Below are 17,162 nucleotides of genomic sequence, written 5' to 3'. Positions count from 1 at the left end.
ATACCAGCATGAATACATTTACTACTATTTTTTTTACATGAAACTTTGTTCTCTGCCCGGAAACTGATAGCGAGGCGCTGGATGCGAGATAGACCCCCTACTTTTCATGACTGGCTCAGGGAAGTTAATGCCACTATACCATACAAGAAACTACTGTATACACATCGTGGATGCCCCATGAAATTTAATAAGATAAGATATGGGACAGGTGGACTCAGGCCCCGGAGACATGTACTTAATTTGGGGCCTCATCTCCTTTCACCACATAGTTGTTTGGTCTACCTGCCATTTGATGTATATGTTGGTCTTTTTGCCTTACGATGTTATGTAGTTGTTCCATGCCTATGACACTTGCTCAGGTTACATTTCATAATGTATTTGCGAATATGTCTTTCTGATCCTCATGCCCAGTTGTACTGTTCACCGATTGTTTAATTATTTGTGGATTATTGTATTACTCTGTTACTGCTGTTTGCACTTATTTGTTCAAAAAGAACCGTTTGATTAAAAAAAAAAACAAAAAAAAAAAAAACGCATGGACGTTGCTTAACATGGATTCCAATGGCCCTAAATTACACCAGTGCAGTGCATTCAATAAAAAGTAGAACATTCTGCTTATTTTCTGTATGGAACATATCTAGAACGTGGCAAAACTCAAAAAAATGCACACAAAAACTGTCCTCAATTGAAAGGGCAAAAACAAAAAAAATATGATGAAAAATGCAAGGGAACGCATCAAAAACATGCATGCGGAAATGCATCCGGAACGCAGAAATTACAGTGTGAACCAGCCCTCGAGGAATGGGATCCCTTCCAGGCATACCTGCCCTTATCTCAGCTATTGCTATATATGCTCCAATATGGAGACTCTTAAGAATTAGATCTCACTTTACAGTCACACATATGTTCGTAAAACGTGTGCAACCAAAACCTCCATTTTTTTTTTTTTTTTTTTTTTACAAACAACGTTTATTGAGTCAAGCATCATACCAAAATATCAATTTTTAACAAAATTTTAGATGGTGACATTTTTTTGTAGGCTAGCTTCCAAGTGTTCTGGGAAAATGTTTGTAGTTGGCAAAGAGTACTTGTAAGTTTGCTTGACAGTTAAAAAAAAAAAACAAAAAAAAAAAAAAAAACACCTTCTTACCAGGCGCAGTACAAAGAACTTTAGTTACAGAAATAGTGAATATCTCCTAAATTATGCACATTTAGGAGATATTCCTTGTACCTACCAGTAAGCTTTGTTATAAGCTTACATGTAGGTACAAGTCACCAAGTGGTGTTTACTGCCACTTTAAAGAAGGAGAGGAGGAAAATCGTGTAAGGGATGCATTAGGGGTGGAAAGATTGCATCCCACTGGATCCACTTCATCTTGGTAAGCCTCTGTGTACCATAAACTTCCTTTTAAAAATGAAGCTGGATCTACCGACTGGCACAAATGTTTTGCGCTGACCCACTCGCTGTCTCCTGCTACACAAGTTCAAGAGAAGGGGTTCAAACTCTTGAGCAGATGGTACAGGTGCCCTTCCTCGATTGCCTACATTGACCCACTCCAGTCGGACCAATGTTGGCGGTGCACGTCCTCTAGGGGAACACTTATTCATATCTGGTGGGAATGTCCCCAGATCCATGAATTGTGGACTGGAATTATAGCTCTGTATTGCAGGCTCCAGGCAACCAATGTTTCTGCGACACTGGAACTGGCCCTGTTGTCTTGGTTACCCGGTTCCTTCCGGTCGATCAAGAGAGACGTTCTGAGGTTTTTCTTGGCGGCTGTTCGGACGGTGATACCCAGACACTGGAGGACCAAGCACGTACCCTCTAAACTTGAGTGGGCTCTGGAACTAGACCGGCTTAGGGACATGGAAAACCTGTTGGCGCGGGAGGGGGGCAGGGAGGACCGCTTCTCTGCTGCTTGGAGGTCCTGGGACATGTTTCGGTGTTCGGATTCCTTTCAGTCCTGGCTCGAGACATCTGTGCTACCTGGTGCTGGGGGGCAGTAGTGGGACGTGGGCGGCCCCTCCTGATTTCCTCCACCTTCTTTGCCCCCTTGGCATACCTCTTTACAATCTCCTGCTTTATCCCACCCTCTTCCCTTTATTCCCCTCTCTGGCTATACCACTGACACCATAAGGCAATCCTTTTTTGCTTATTTGTTGTTTTTAGGCGCTTCTCAATGGGAAGCCGGGATATTGATCAATGCCTTCCACACTTCCCACAATCTTCCCAAGTGACGTCAGCTATGATAGTGTTTCTACCTGTGTTGGCCTTTCCTTGTCTTTTCTCTTGTTTGTTTATGTTAACACCTGCTACCCCAAGTTGCTGTTTTTCTTGTCATTGTGCTGCTGCCGGGATCTAATGGACCTGGCGGTTTATGTTCCTTATTTGGACTTATTGCTATTGATTGTTGTATGCACTTACTCACAGTTTACTGTATGTCATTCCTGAACAATTTATTTTTCTGTATGTTTCATACCCCCATGCTTCTCCCCTTACTCTGTAAAACCCTTCTCTTTCAATAAAATAAGATTGAACTAAAAATTAAGCTGGAAGGTTTGCTTCGATGGAGTTTTTGTACACAAAACAGATATATTATTTGGTCTTTGTCAAGGTTATAGAGTCTACAAGCTATGGTGCCAATCATTGAAAATTGATCACACCTGATGTACTGACGGCCTATCTCATTTCTTGAGACACTAAAAAGCCAAGAAAGTACAAAATACCCCCTAAATTACCCCTTTTTGGAAAGTAGACATTCCATGGTATTTACTAAGAGGCATGGTGAGTTTTTTGAAGTTGTAATTTATTACCACAATTATTTGCAAAAGGAAGATTTTTTTTTCCCCCCACAAAATTGTCATGTTACTAATTTATTTTTCACACAATGTATATGCATACTTGCAACTACACCCCAAAAAACATTCTGCTACTCCTCCGGAGTATGGCGATACCACATGTGAGACTTTTACACAGCCTGGCCACATACAGAAGCCCAACATCCAAATAGCACCTCCAGGTGTTCTAGGAGCATAAATTACACATATTATTTCCTGACAACCTATCACACTTTTGAAGGCCCTGGAGCACCAGGAAAATGGAAACGCCCACAAAATGACCCCATTCTGGAAAGCAAACACCCCAACACATAATCTAGGAATCACAGTGAGTCTTTTGAACATATAAAAAGGAGCATATATAGAACACTAGGTCTTATGTATACACTAGCAGCACTAATGAGCTCCTCTCCAGGTGCCCTAAAATATATCTAAAAATGATCAAAATAATGGTATGTTGCACATCAAGCGTACAATGGTTATTTATAAAGTCTCTTCACTTCTAACATAAATGAAGTGCAGAGTCCCAAAATATTAGTGTCCTCCTTGATTCCAATACCCGGAAGATGCACAAAGCCTCCACCACACCACCGTGAGTCCCCTAGGTAGTAAACACGTACCCTTAAATGAAAGGTCTAGCACTTTGGATGGTAGATAAGCCTCTTCCAACCCAAACTGGCAGCACACACCCCGGTCCTGGAACAGGCTTTGAATAAAGGTCACCACTTCTCCAGATATCTCCTCACATCCATGGCCACATAAAATCAAAAAAGGTGACCCATAGCGTAATATGTAACACACAAGTATTTATTGAGAAGGACGAACAATATTGCACTCACATTTAGATGAAAAGAATCTCAGCATGTAACTGGTTATACCAGCGCATCCCGCTGCTGAGATTCTTTTCATCTAAATGTGAGTGAAATATTGTTCATGCTTCTCAATAAATACTTGTGTGTTACATATTACGCTATGGGTCACCTTTTTTGATTTTATGTGGCCATGGATGTGAGGAGATATCTGGAGAAGTGGTGACCTTTATTCAAAGCCTGTTCCAGGACCGGGGTGTGTGCTGCCAGTTTGGGTTGGAAGAGGCTTATCTACCATCCAAAGTGCTAGACCTTTCATTTAAGGGTACGTGTTTACTACCTAGGGGACTCACGGTGGTGTGGTGGAGGCTTTATGCATCTTTCGGGTATTGGAATCAAGGAGGACACTAATATTTTGGGACTCTGCACTGCATTTATGTTAGAAGTGAAGAGACTTTATAAATAACCATTATACGCTTGATGTGCAACATACCATTATTTTGATTATTTTTGCATACAGTGCCTTGCGAAAGTATTTGGCCCCCTTGAACTTTGCAACCTTTTGCCACATTTCAGGCTTCAAACAAAGATATAAAACTGATTTTTTCTGAAGAATCAACAACAAGTGGGACACAATCATGAAGTGGAACGAAATTTATTGGATGTTTTAAACTTTGTTAACAAATAAAAAAACTGAAAAGTTGGGCGTGCAAAATTATTCAGCCCCTTTACTTTCAGTGCAGCAAACTCTCTCCAGAAATTCAGTGAGGATCTCTGAATTATCCAATGTCGACCTAAATGACTAATGATGATAAATAGAGTCCACCTGTGTGTAATCAAGTCTCCGTATAAATGCACCTGCACTGTGATAGTCTCAGAGGTCAGTTTAAAGCGCAGAGAGCATCATGAAGAACAAGGAACGCACCAGGCAGGTCCGAGATACTGTTGGAGAAGTTTAAAGCCGGATTTGGATACAAAAAGATTTCCCAAGCTTTAAACATCCCAAGGAGCACTGTGCAAGCGATAACATTGAAATGGAAGGAGTATCAGACCACTGCAAATCTACGAAGACCTGGCCGTCCCTCTAAACTTTCAGCTCATACAAGGAGAAGACTGATCAGAGATGTAGCCAAGATGCCCACGATCACTCTGGATGAACTGCAGAGATCTACAGCTGAGGTGGGAGACTCTGTCCATAGGACAACAATCAGTCATATACTGCACTAATCTGGCCTTTATGGAAGAGTGGCAAGAAGAAAGCCATTTCTTAAAGATATCCATAAAACTGTCGTTTAAAGTTTGCCACAAGCCACCTGCGAGACACACCAAACATGTGGAAGAAGGTGCTCTGGTCAGATGAAACCAAAATCGAACTTTTTGGCAACAATGCAAAACGTTATGTTTGGCGTAAAAGCAACACAGCTCATAACCCTGAACACACCATCCCCACTGTCAAACATGGTGGTGGCAGCATCATGGTTTGGGCCTGCTTTTCTTTAGCAGGGACAGGGAAGATGGTTAAAATTGATGGCAAGATGGATGGAGCCAAATAAAGGACCATTCTGGAAGAAAACCTGATGGAGTCTGCAAAAGACCTGAGACTGGGACGGAGATTTGTCTTCCAACAAGACAATGATCCAAAACATAAAAGCAAAATCTACAATGGAATGGTTCACAAATAAACATATCCAGGTGTTAGAATGGCCAAGTCAAAGTCCAGACCTGAATCCAATCAAGAATCTGTGGAAAGAACTGAAAACTGCTGTTCACAAACGCTCTCCATCCAACCTCACTGAGCTCGAGCTGTTTTGCAAGGAGGAATGGGCAAAAATTTCAGTCTCTCGATTTGCAAAACTGATAGAGACATACCCCAAGCGACTTACAGCTGTAATCGCAGCAAAAGGTGGCGCTACACAGTATTAACTTAAAGGGGGCTGAATAATTTTGCATGCCCAATTTTTCAGTTTTTTGTTAAAAAAGTTTGAAATATCCAATAAATTTCGTTTCACTTCATGATTGTGTCTCACTTGTTGATTCTTCACAAAAAATTACAGTTTTATATCTTTATGTTGGAAGCCTGAAATGTTGCAAAAGGTCGCAAAGTTCAAGGGGGCCGAATACTTTCGCAAGGCACTGTATATTTTAGGGCGCCTGGAGAGGAGCTCATTAGCGATGCTAGTGTATACATAAGACCTAGTGTTCTATATATGTACCTTTATATGTTTATTTTTGTATAGCAGCAGCTTCTTTAATCATTTATATTTATTCATCCAGTGGTGGTATCTTCGCAACTTACCGATTGCATTCACCATAAGCGCTGAGTGGGTAGAACTAGACTTAGGTCTTGATTTTGCTCCTTTGTTTTTGTGAGTCTTTTGAACATGTCTTTTTTTTTTTCACACGTTTTTGGAAAATGTGAAAAGAAAGTGAAAACGCTTTTTTTTTTTTTTTATAAACACAAAGTTTTCCATCTATAAGATATTTCTAACACATAGCAAAAATGACACCCCAAAATACTTTCTGCTACCCCTCCTGAGTACCAGCCACATGTGTAAGATTTTCCACAGCCTAGCCACATACAGAGGCCCAACATTCAGGGAGCACCGTCATTTCCTGACTACCCATTACACCTTTGTGAAGCACTGTAGGGTACTGACATGGCACGGATGAGCAGTGACATGGCATGGGTGGGCACAAATGAGGCACGACTGAGGCACGGATGGGCATGACTGAGGGAGGCAGGGAGGAGGCAGGGGTAAGTGGTGCTGCAGCCTTCCTTCCTCTCACGCTGTATTGATAGCTATGTACAGCGTGCGAGGAGAGAACTAAACCAAACATGCGCCGGTTTGTTTACAACTGATCGCTGCGTCATTGGACAGAGGGATCACGTGGTAATTGTCCCTTTACTACGATCCGTGATGCGACCCGGCGAGCACGGACATTTCCGTGTGCGCCCCCCAGGGGGCGCGCAGGGAAGGGCAACTCTGGGAGGATATCATTGTACGCCCTCCCAGAATAAGCCAACTGCGCTGTAGTCATTTGGCTATGGCCCGGTCGGCAAGTGGTTAAATACAGAACCATCCACTGCCACTGAATTTCTCACGACGACTCTAGTAAAAAGACCTTCCCATCAATGTTCCTGGTTCTGCTTCTTGTGCCATGCCTCACCCCTTCTGCTGCAGTGTAAAAAGGAAATGCAACAGGAAGAGTGAGACCCACTAAAATAAATTATGCTGGATAAAAGATATAAAGTGTGCAAGTATTTTACTACTAGAGCTACATTAAGCCAGGGAATTAATATATCCTACACTGATCAGCCCTAATTTTATGACAATTGACAGATTAAGTAAATAACATTGGTTATCTTGTTACAATGGCATCAGAAAGTAGGTGGGATACATTAAGCGACAAGTAAACATGTTGTCCATGAAGTTGATCTGTTGAAAGTTGAAAATATGGGCATCACAGTTTGTGGTGTATGGGGCTGTGTAGCTGCAGCAGACCAGTCAGGGTGCCCATGCTGACCCGTGTCTACAGCTAAAAGTGCCTACAATGGACACATGAGCATCAGAACTGGACTACAGAGCAATGGAAGAAGGTGGCCTGGTCTGATGAAACATTTTCTTTTACATCATGTGGACTGTAGGGTGTGTGTGCATCACTTACCCTGGGAAGAGAGGGCAAAGAAGAAGGCAAGCTGATGAAGGCAGTGTGATGCTTTGGGCAATGTTCTGCTGGGAAACCTTAGATCGTGGCATTCTCATGGATGTTACTTTGACATGTACCATCTACCTAAACATTGTTGCTGACCAAGTATACCCCTTCATGGAAACAGTATTCCCTATGGCAGTGGCCTTTTTCAGCAGGATAAAATTCTTTGCCACATTGCAAAAAATAATTACTCTAAAAAGGTGCACAAAACCAATATCTCTGTAATGATCAATACAATATACATTGCAAAAAATATTTAAGAATGGTTTGAAGAACACAACGAGTTTGAGGTGATAACTTGGCCTTGAAATTCTCCAGAGCTCAATTCAATTGAGCATCTGTGGGACATGCTGGAAGTCTGATCCATGGAGGCCCCACTTCACAACTTACTGGACTTAGGACTTAATGTATAACTAAAGGCAAAACTATGTTTTTATAGTTTTGGATAGAGTGCAGAGAGATTAGAACACCTGTCTTTTTTTTTTTTCTGTCTGTGCCCCCGTTAAGGAGATTCACCCTAATTTGTCCTGTTTACCGTTATTATTGAAAGTGAAAATAAAAGAAAACTCCAAACTTTGGTTTGTCCCCAGAAAAGTAATAAGGGGGAAATCTTCCAAGGAGGACACTAGTTCTGGTGACATGGGGCTCCCCAAGGAATTTCCTTCATTTGCAGGGATTTTCTGTCATTTCCTGTTTGGCTATGGGACAGGAAGTAAAGGGAAATCTTCTCAATAGGACACAGATGGCGAAAAAAATCTGATTGAGGGATATAACCCTCACTTACTCTATCCAAAATGGTAATGAAAAAACGTTTTGCCTATAGTTCTACTTTAAAGGATCTGTTACTGATAGCTTGGTGCCAGATACCACAACATTCCTTGAGAGGTCTAGTGGTGTCCACGTCTGGATGGGTCAGGGCTGTTTTGGCAGTAAAAAGGGGAACCTACTCAATATTAGGTGAGTGGTCATAAAGTTATGGCTGATCAGTATACACTGTAACAGTGTGTCATTTAACATTACAAATGTTTGTGCTATACTTACATCAGGACAAAGACAAAGTAATTGGCAAAGGGTGGAATTGAAATAATCATCACCGGCGCTGCTTTAATAATATCTCTTCGGAACTAAGGGAGACAGAGAAAGGCTATTTGGGGGAAAACACACAAATGCAGATCTAAAGACAACACATCCAACAAAACCTGACTTATAATGAAGTTACAAATTTAAAAATTCCATTTAAACACCTTCTAGGACAGACCTTTAGCCCAGGTTCACAATGGGGCCATTTTTGAAATCGTGCGAATTTTAAGCCAGCATTTTAGTCCGACTTCGGGGCGATTTCACAGATATCTGTGCGGGTCCCTGCACAAATGTCTATGGAAATCACACCCCCTCCAAAATCGCCAAAAGTAGTACAGAAACTACTTTTGGGAATCGGTGCGGTGCAGCAAAGTCTACGTCGCATGGATTCGGACAGTGGCATTGCCTGGGCAATTGTCTCTGATTTGACATGTCAAATCATACCAATGTGAACGTGGGCTTACACTGCTTCCCTGCAGAGAGCTATGGTTCCACACAGTAAAGCCAGCTATAGATGGTTTGAATCTCCGCCCGTTCAGCAGGAACCAGCCAAGATTCAAACCATGTATGGTTCAGCTGTTATAGCCGCTAGCAATACTCATTGTGTTCTCCCGGTGGGGATGGCTAACCCCCACCAAGATAACACAATGGCCCCGCTAGAGGGTGTTGATGTTCTTTTAGGAAAGAAAATTGCTGTCTATGGCCAGCTTTAGAATATGCACACCTTTTGTATTGACGTTTCTGGAATGTATGTAGAAAATTTAAACTAAAGGTTCATGTGAGCTTTAAACACTTCACTTTCAGGGCAAATTTTTTATTTTTCACACACACACACACACACACACACACACACACACGTTACAATCTGCGTTTTTTGCTAAAAAATTATGATATTTGTACATCTGTTTGCCAAACACATTTTTAATAAAGAAATACATTAAAATTATTATAAACACCCATTTTCTGGTATAATATATAAAACACGAGGCTGCATTGAGTAAATGGATACCAAAAATGACAAGACTCTACTACACCCTTTATAATTTCTAAGAAAGTCCAAAACTGGGCTGAAAAAATAGCTACACTGACATTGCATGTAAATTAGGTAAAATTGGTCTTTTAAAACAAGATCTGCCTTCATGTTAGGTTAGACTAGGGTCCTATTTTTTTATGTCCGTTGTCCTCAATGTGGAATCCCTGTTAATGGTTATAAAAGCTGTGTTGCATTGAGTATACAAACATACCTGCCTCAGTTTCTCCATTTCTCTGTAAGGCAGTTGGTAATAATTTAATCTCCGACTTATCATATTCCTCTTGATCATGTGTACTTCTTTCATATCTACCAACAACATCTGAAAACCTGTAGAGTAGAAGACAAGATCAATCACTCATTGAGGTTGATTTACCAAAACTGAACAGTGCAAAATCTGTTGCAGCTGAGAATAGAAATCGATCGGCTTTCAGGTTTTTTTTTTTTTGTCAAAGCTTAAGGGCTCTTTCACACAGCCTGTCTGTCGGATGGACTCCGTTTATCTCAGTGGGGGATTCGATTCGATGTCAGTTCCCCATACATCTCTATTGGGAAATCGGATGGGAACGGACTGTCAGTCAGTTCTCATCCGATCCGCTGGACGGATGGAAAATAGGGTTTCCATCCGTCCAGATTTGACGGATCAGATGTCAGCAGACATGTCTCCGCTGACATCCAATGCCTCATAGGGATGCATGGGTGGACCGTTCAGATCCTCCAAAAAAACAGACAGGCGGATCTGAACGGTCTGCCTGTGTGAAAGAGCCCTAATTGAACAAGCTGAAGTTAGAAGCTGATCGGCTACCATGCACAGCTGCACCAGATTTTGCACTCTCCAGTTTTAGTAGATCAAGCCCATTGTGACATGACCGAGGTCCAACAGAACTGATATGAAGACAAAAGCCAAGGTGTGCAACTGATTAGGAAGATCAATTATTTTAAGTCGACCACACACTACAGGACAAGTTATCACTTTCTTCCAGCTATGTACTCAATTATGATCCGAATATTTACCTTTCATAAAAGTGGAATATAATGTATAAAAATTGGGGAATTTTCTTTCCAAAAACTGCTCATATCTTGCATTCAGATGTCTGGCCTTCGAAGTTAATATGGATAGAATGCTTTGTGGCTTCTGGTTTGTTGACAGATGGCATGGCTGGTACCTGAGAAAATAATGAATTGTATTTGTTGGTAGTGAACACAGCAATCACACACTTTAAAAACTTTTCTTGGTAATTTATACGGCATAGTTATAAACCATTTGGGTAGCTAAAGGGTGCCTTGCAGATAAATGGATAAAAAAAAACCCCGGCTGCTGTTCTTTGCTCCATTGTTGGTATGATAAAATATACAGGACACAACTTTTATGTCTGAGCTTTCCCATAAATACCCCTTTCCCCACTTGCTGCTTGTTTTGGAGAAGAATTGGGGAGGTTTTCGCACCGTGCAGGTGCCATGGCCCTGAATGCACCCTGGGTGTATTCAGGGCTATGCACCCATGTGGATGTCACATTGGGGCACAGCAGCCGTGTCCATGCAGCCATGTGTCCCAATACACATCCATGGGATTGACGACACGGGGATGCACCCAACACCTGTGCATCTCCATGCCAATAACACACAGCCCTACATGGAGGAATAAACAAATCACCCTCTGTGAACAAGGTCTTACATGTGAAAAGAGACTCTGACCAATGGCGTTTCTAGCACCTAAGCTTCAGCTAATCGTCTACAGAATGGCACTGTGTCCAGGCCACATTTGAACACAGCAGCCTATCCGCTCTCCCTCACTCATCTTAATAAAGCCATAGACGTGACAATCTAAACAAAAGATTCCTGATAAAGTGGACAACATGTTCACGTCTATGAATTATTGAAACGTCGTTCTGTGTCATCGATCAATTTTAAGTAAAACTGGAATGTTTTTAGCAAAATTATTCTGATCAGTCAGAGATCGTAAACTAACGTGTAGTGCCCTGTGATTTCTCCTGTATTGAATTGTATTGTAACTGTACTGTCTGCCCCCACCATGTTGTAAGGCACTGCGCAAACTGTTGGCGCTACATAAATCCTGTATAATAATAATAATAATAATAGAAAAAAAAAAAAATCAGTTTTAAAAGGGAAGAAAAATAGTGAGATCAATATGATTTTTAGGCCTCATGCGCACAGGGCGTTTTTCCTGCAACTTTTAAGAGCATAAGGGAGTTTTGTTTTTTTTACAGTTAAAAAAGGGCTCTTCATGTTATTCCGTGTCTATGCACACATATGTATAAGTTTATAAAACTGAAGTTTTTTCTTAGTTCAGTTCTCAGAGGAAAATGATCTCCTCTACAGCCTGTTTTATGAAGCTGAGAACTTCAGTTCTCTGAGGGAAAACAGAGGAAAGGTTTTCCTCTGAAAACGGCCGTGAACCATGTAAAAGTGGATTGGGTGCCTGTAATCTCGTGAGATAACAGTGTAAACGTTTAAAAAGTGAAACCAAAGTTTAAAAGAACATATACAGGCACACAACTGTGTATATATGTATAGATATAGAGGGAGAGAGAGAATATACTGCACTTGGGTTGGAAACCACCTAGACAGTTTTACACTTGACATGCCGGTTTATTACTGCTTAACTGTGAGTATAACTGACGCAATTTAAATAAATATCTAAGTGCTTTGATATATTCACCATGAAGCAGTCTCTGTTCTTATTTTGGTACACCTAGCCTTTGGAGAGATATTTTCGTAAGGGGACAACAGGATTGGAATTGTATGTGTATACAGTCTATGGTGAGCAGGGGTATTGCGGATGTGTGTTTGAGTGTTTTAGACCACCTATGATCTAGTGGTCTGCTCCCAAGGGTAAGAGGCTTAGGCTGGCCATACATGTTCCAATTTCCTTGTACAATTCTACTTTAGATTTACCTTAAACTATGTAGTGTGGGAGCCTACTTAATTGGATACAATTGAAAGTTTAGTTTTGACAGTTTTTGGTAAATCTAAAGGAAAATTGTATAACAAAGTTGAACATGTATGGCCAAAGCCTTGGTTTGCCGTGGTGTCTGGTGGGGGGGGATTATTATCTCGCCTGCAAGTTATTTCCGTTGCACACCTTAGGCCCCTTTCACGCGGCGATCTGATCCGCCTGTCAGTTTCTCAGGCGGACCTGATCGGATGCTCCATGCATCCCTATGGGGCAGTGGGTGTCAGCGGAGACATCTCTGCTGACACCTGCTGCAATCCGATTCTGATCCTGTCCATTAAATCCGGACGGATGGAAACCCTATTTTCCATTGGTCTGGAGGATCAGATCGGATGAGAACGGACATGTGGTCCATTCTCATCCGATCTCCCCATAGAGGACAGCGGGGATATGACAGCCCTGTCTCTGCACACAGAGCTGTCATCCGCCTGCTCAGCAGGGATCGGAGGATCGATCGCCCGCTGAGCAGAACGGACTCTGTTGGGCAATGCGCCGTGTGAAAGGGGCTTTAGGTGCTCTTTTGTAATTGTGGACTATTATGACTTATATTAGTGCTGCATTTTCTTTTTTTTTGTAATTGTTACCCACAATATATGCTAGCTGCTGTCCTTTGTTACTAAAACCTAAGCGCAGTGATCTTATGAGATTATATATTTATTAGGGATGCACCGAAATTTCGGCCACCGAAATTATCAGCCGAAAATGAGCCTATCCCATTTCGGCCGATAATGGGTTAACATCGCTGAAATTAATATGGCTGCCGTGAGGAAGGAGGAGGGCGCAGCGCAGGGCAGGTTTTAAAAGTCCCGCCTCTGGCCGGCCAGCCGCCTCTCAATGACGTCCCTACTACTAGATCTGTGCATTAATGAAGGGACATACCAGGCGGGAGGGCGGGGGGAGCGGCCACTAATAGATACAACTATGTGAGCCTTCACTTCACTTCCCTGTCAGGCATGTATCTTCTCCTCTGACAGGGAAGTGAAGTGAAGGATCACATAGTTCTAGTTATTAGAGGCCGCTCCCCCCGCCCGGTGTCAGGTCAGTTCTCATTCACACACAGTCCCGCTGACAGGGAAGTGAAGGATCACATAGTTATATCTATCAGCGGCCGCTCGCCCCGCCCCCCGGAGTGTCACTTCATTCATATACATCGTGCCGCTGACAGGGAATTGAAGAGAAGTGAAAGGCTCACATAGTTACAGATATTAGCGGCCGCTCGCCCGCCCTCCCTCCCAGTTTGTCACTTCATTCATACACAGATCGTAGTAGTAGTAGGAGAGGGATGCTGAGGCTGATGCGGGGGGGGGGGGGGGTGATAGCTGAGGCAGCTTACCATTGGTATTAGTATTAATTATGCAGCATGAGGGGGTTAATGTATTGTCACTGCTGCATTAGTGACCGACCAGTGGCAGTTAATTAACCCCTTTGTGCTGCATTAGTGCAACCAGTATCAGTGTTAATTAATCCTGAGGATCACAGCTTTTTTCTGTTTCATAAACGAACACCATAGGCTTTTAATTGTTTTTTAAGCTAAAAAAATAAACACAGGGACAGCGTGTTCTGGAGCAGCAGTGTTACAGCTGTAAAAACACCTGACGCAGCTAAGCGCATGTTAACTCTGTAAACAGCATTAAGCCGCAACAAGCATTTTTAAGCTGTAGTAATTTGATTTGGGAGTGAAAAATAGAAGAGAAACACTGCCTAACGCTAAATGTGCATCAACGCCAATGCAAAACGCAGGAGTTATGTCATCCCAAGCTGACCAATAGAGATACCCGATGATTGGCACCCAGGGAGAAGATGCTGGAGATGGCAAAGGACCCCGACTGTTACATCCTTGTCACACAGATCGCAACATTGAAATTGCGCTATTTCACTTAAAGTAGCACGCTTTTAAATTAGCATTTTAGTGCTACTTCAGGTGCGACTTAGAAGACATTTGTGTCACTTCATGCCCAGATGACTATGCAAGTCGCACCTGAACTTGCAAAAAGTAGTGCAGAACTACTTTAAATATCGGTGCCACTCCGGCAGAATTGCAGCCATTAGACCGCTTTCAATGCGGACAATTTGGTGCAACTTGTCATGCAATTTGATCGCATGACAAGTCGCATCAGTGTGACCGGGGGCTTAGAGAGGAGTCAAGTTCAATGTCTTTAGTTCCGCTTTAACAAGGATGATCTCAGGTCTGAACCTACCTAATGGCACTTTTCCACTGCAAGTACCGGCTAGTACCGGCTCGGCTCTACTCGGCCCTGCTTGGCCCGGTTTGCTTTTCCACTGCGGTACCGCATGGTATAGTGTCGGAACGGTTCGGTACGGTATAGGTTTGCTTTTCCACTAAAGTAGTACTAAAGTTAAGTGGGTGGGATAACAACGGGGTGGGTGTGATTCTCTGACCAATCAGTGGCTAGTAGTGACTGCATGCAAAGGATTGTGGGATATGGTACCAGTTTGGTACCTGTTGGAACCACAATCGAGTAGGTACTGTTTTTTCAGAGCCGTACCGTACCGTTCGGTTCCATGCGGTGGAAAAGCAAACCTATACCGTACCGTACCGAACCGTTCCGACCCTATACCATGCGGTACCGCAGTGGAAAAGCACAAAAGCGTGCCGAGCCGGTACGGTTCTATGCAGTGGAAAAGCGCCATTAGCTATCTTAGCAGGAGGTTGTCAAAGGCAACAGCCAATCATAGGCAACTGAGGCATTCCCCACATACTTGCAGCTGAGGGATGGGGAATATTTCCGCTGCCTAGGATTAACTGTCAGGATAGCTCAGGTGGGTTTGGAGTCGTGTCTGAACACGCCTGAGCTCATCCCTAAGGCCCCTTTCACACATAAGGTCCGATCAGATCCGCCTGTCAGTTTTTCAGGCAGATCTGAACGGATGCCCCATGCATCTCTATGGGGCATCGGAGGTCAGCAGAGACATGTCCGCTGACATCCAATCCGATCCTGTCTGTCAAATCCGGAAAGATGGAAACCCTATTTTCCATCCGTCTGGCGAATCGGTTCAGATGAGAACAGACAGGCGGTCCGTTCTCATCTGATCTCCCCATAGAGGACAGCGGGGACCTGACACCACCACCTCTGCACACAGAGCTGTCATCCACCTGCTCAGCGGGGATCGGCGGATCAATCCCCCGCTGAGCAGAACGAAGCCGTGTGAAAGGGGCCTAATTGGTAAGTGTGTGGCATGTATTGAACAATCTTTTTCATTGCTGATTGTATTTACTTGGACAATAAAGCGAGGATCGCACTGTTGCGGGTGTAAATCACACCTGTTCCCGCACCCAGAACGTGCTGCTTTTTTGCAGATGCGCGGAGCTGGCATTCATTTTTAACATTTTTACGTTCACATCTTGGCGTTGCTATTTACAGGCGTTTTTAGGTTGACAAGTGACCAATGGAAAAAAATAAAAATTCCTGTAATCTGCCCAAAAAGAATCTCGTGTACTTTTTTTGAGCGTTGGGATTTTGCTTAAAACGTCAAAATGCTCAGATGTGAACAGGGGCCATTGAAATGAATAGGATTTGTCTTGTTGGGCGTTTTTGGAGCTGATCCTAGAGCAGAAAAACGCCCCAAAACGCCTACATGTGAACTTAGCCTTGAGGCACCCCCAGGCATGTAAAAATGCAGCACGCTTTGCGGGGAATTCTCATGGTGAAAAGTACTATGCGATTTCCCTGCGGCTGCGATTTTAAGGAGGCACAGGGACCCTTTTCCTGCGTTTCCTGCAGGTACATTCAAATGAATGGACTACACCGCCTGCGCAAACATGAGCGCAGTAAGTGCGAATAGGTGTGAACCTAGCATTAATCGCTCGCCGATACAATGGTATATAAAATCATTCTGTGTATAGCCACTGGCCACCATTGGAGAGACTTCCTGTCACCACACTGCCTCCCTCCCCCCTGCACACTATTCATCATGGCGATGGCTGTTAGCAGCAGGTTTTGTCATGATGGCAGCCATGTGCGATCTAATAACACCCACCTACCCACTCCCCTCCCCCGCTACTCACAGCGTTAGGACACATTTCATTAGGCGCCGGTCCCCTCCATCTATCCCCGACCTGTACAGCGCCATGTTGGAGGAGGATAGCACACCGCCTCAGTCATCGGCAAGGTCAGTAGTGCACAGGTCACATGACAGGACGCGGAGACAGGGAGGCCATGTTTGTTCAGGGCACGCTGCCTCTTCGCTGCTGTGAGGAGGAGGATATAGTGTGCGGGGTGGCTGGTTGTCTGAAATAAAAGGGCTCTCCAGGTCATTTAGTGGGAGTAGTAGGTTAAGGAAACGTCATCATTGGAAGGCTGAAGAGAGAAATTGTGAATTAGTATAGTGCAGGGAGTAATGACCGGCTTTTATGGCACTTGTCTGTCATCAGCATTGTGAAATAAAGACTAGTTGTCTTTACCATCCACAAGGTGGCGACAGTGCCTTATGGGAGAACTATGGGGGTTGTCATTACTGGTCTGCTGAAATGCTAATTACCTGGCAGGTTAGTGACACAAAAATTGACGTCTGCCTACTCTTTCATGAAGGGTTTACTTTTGTAGGGAGAATCCTGAATGGGATCCCCTACTTAGGTATTATACACATCTGCAGGCATTTGTATGCCGCCTGGCTCTCCATAGACCCTCAGTTTGCCGCCTGGCTCTCCGTGAACCCTCAGTGTAATGCCTGGCTCTCCGTGGACCCTCAGTTTGCCGCC

General features: G+C 43.4%; 1 protein-coding gene across 1 annotated transcript in view; it reads right to left on the bottom strand.

Annotated features, from left to right (window-relative positions):
• LETMD1 (LETM1 domain containing 1) overlaps positions 1-16,567 on the bottom strand; it is a 28,965-nt gene extending 12,398 nt beyond the window's left edge. Inside the window, exons 1-4 of the mRNA XM_082246605.1 lie at positions 16,470-16,567; positions 10,483-10,634; positions 9,683-9,798; positions 8,400-8,482 (exon numbers count right to left, since the gene is read on the bottom strand). Of these exons, the coding sequence (XP_082102731.1) occupies positions 8,400-8,482; positions 9,683-9,798; positions 10,483-10,634; positions 16,470-16,534 (416 nt within the window). The 5' untranslated portion in view covers positions 16,535-16,567. The remainder of the gene's footprint in view (positions 1-8,399; positions 8,483-9,682; positions 9,799-10,482; positions 10,635-16,469) is intronic.
• Between the last annotated feature and the right edge of the window lie 595 nt (positions 16,568-17,162).

This window comes from Pelophylax lessonae (genome assembly GCF_965119305.1).
Source record: "Pelophylax lessonae genome assembly, chromosome: 2".
Lineage (NCBI taxonomy): Eukaryota > Metazoa > Chordata > Amphibia > Anura > Ranidae > Pelophylax > Pelophylax lessonae.
This window is presented reverse-complemented; position numbering and strand designations above follow the sequence as displayed.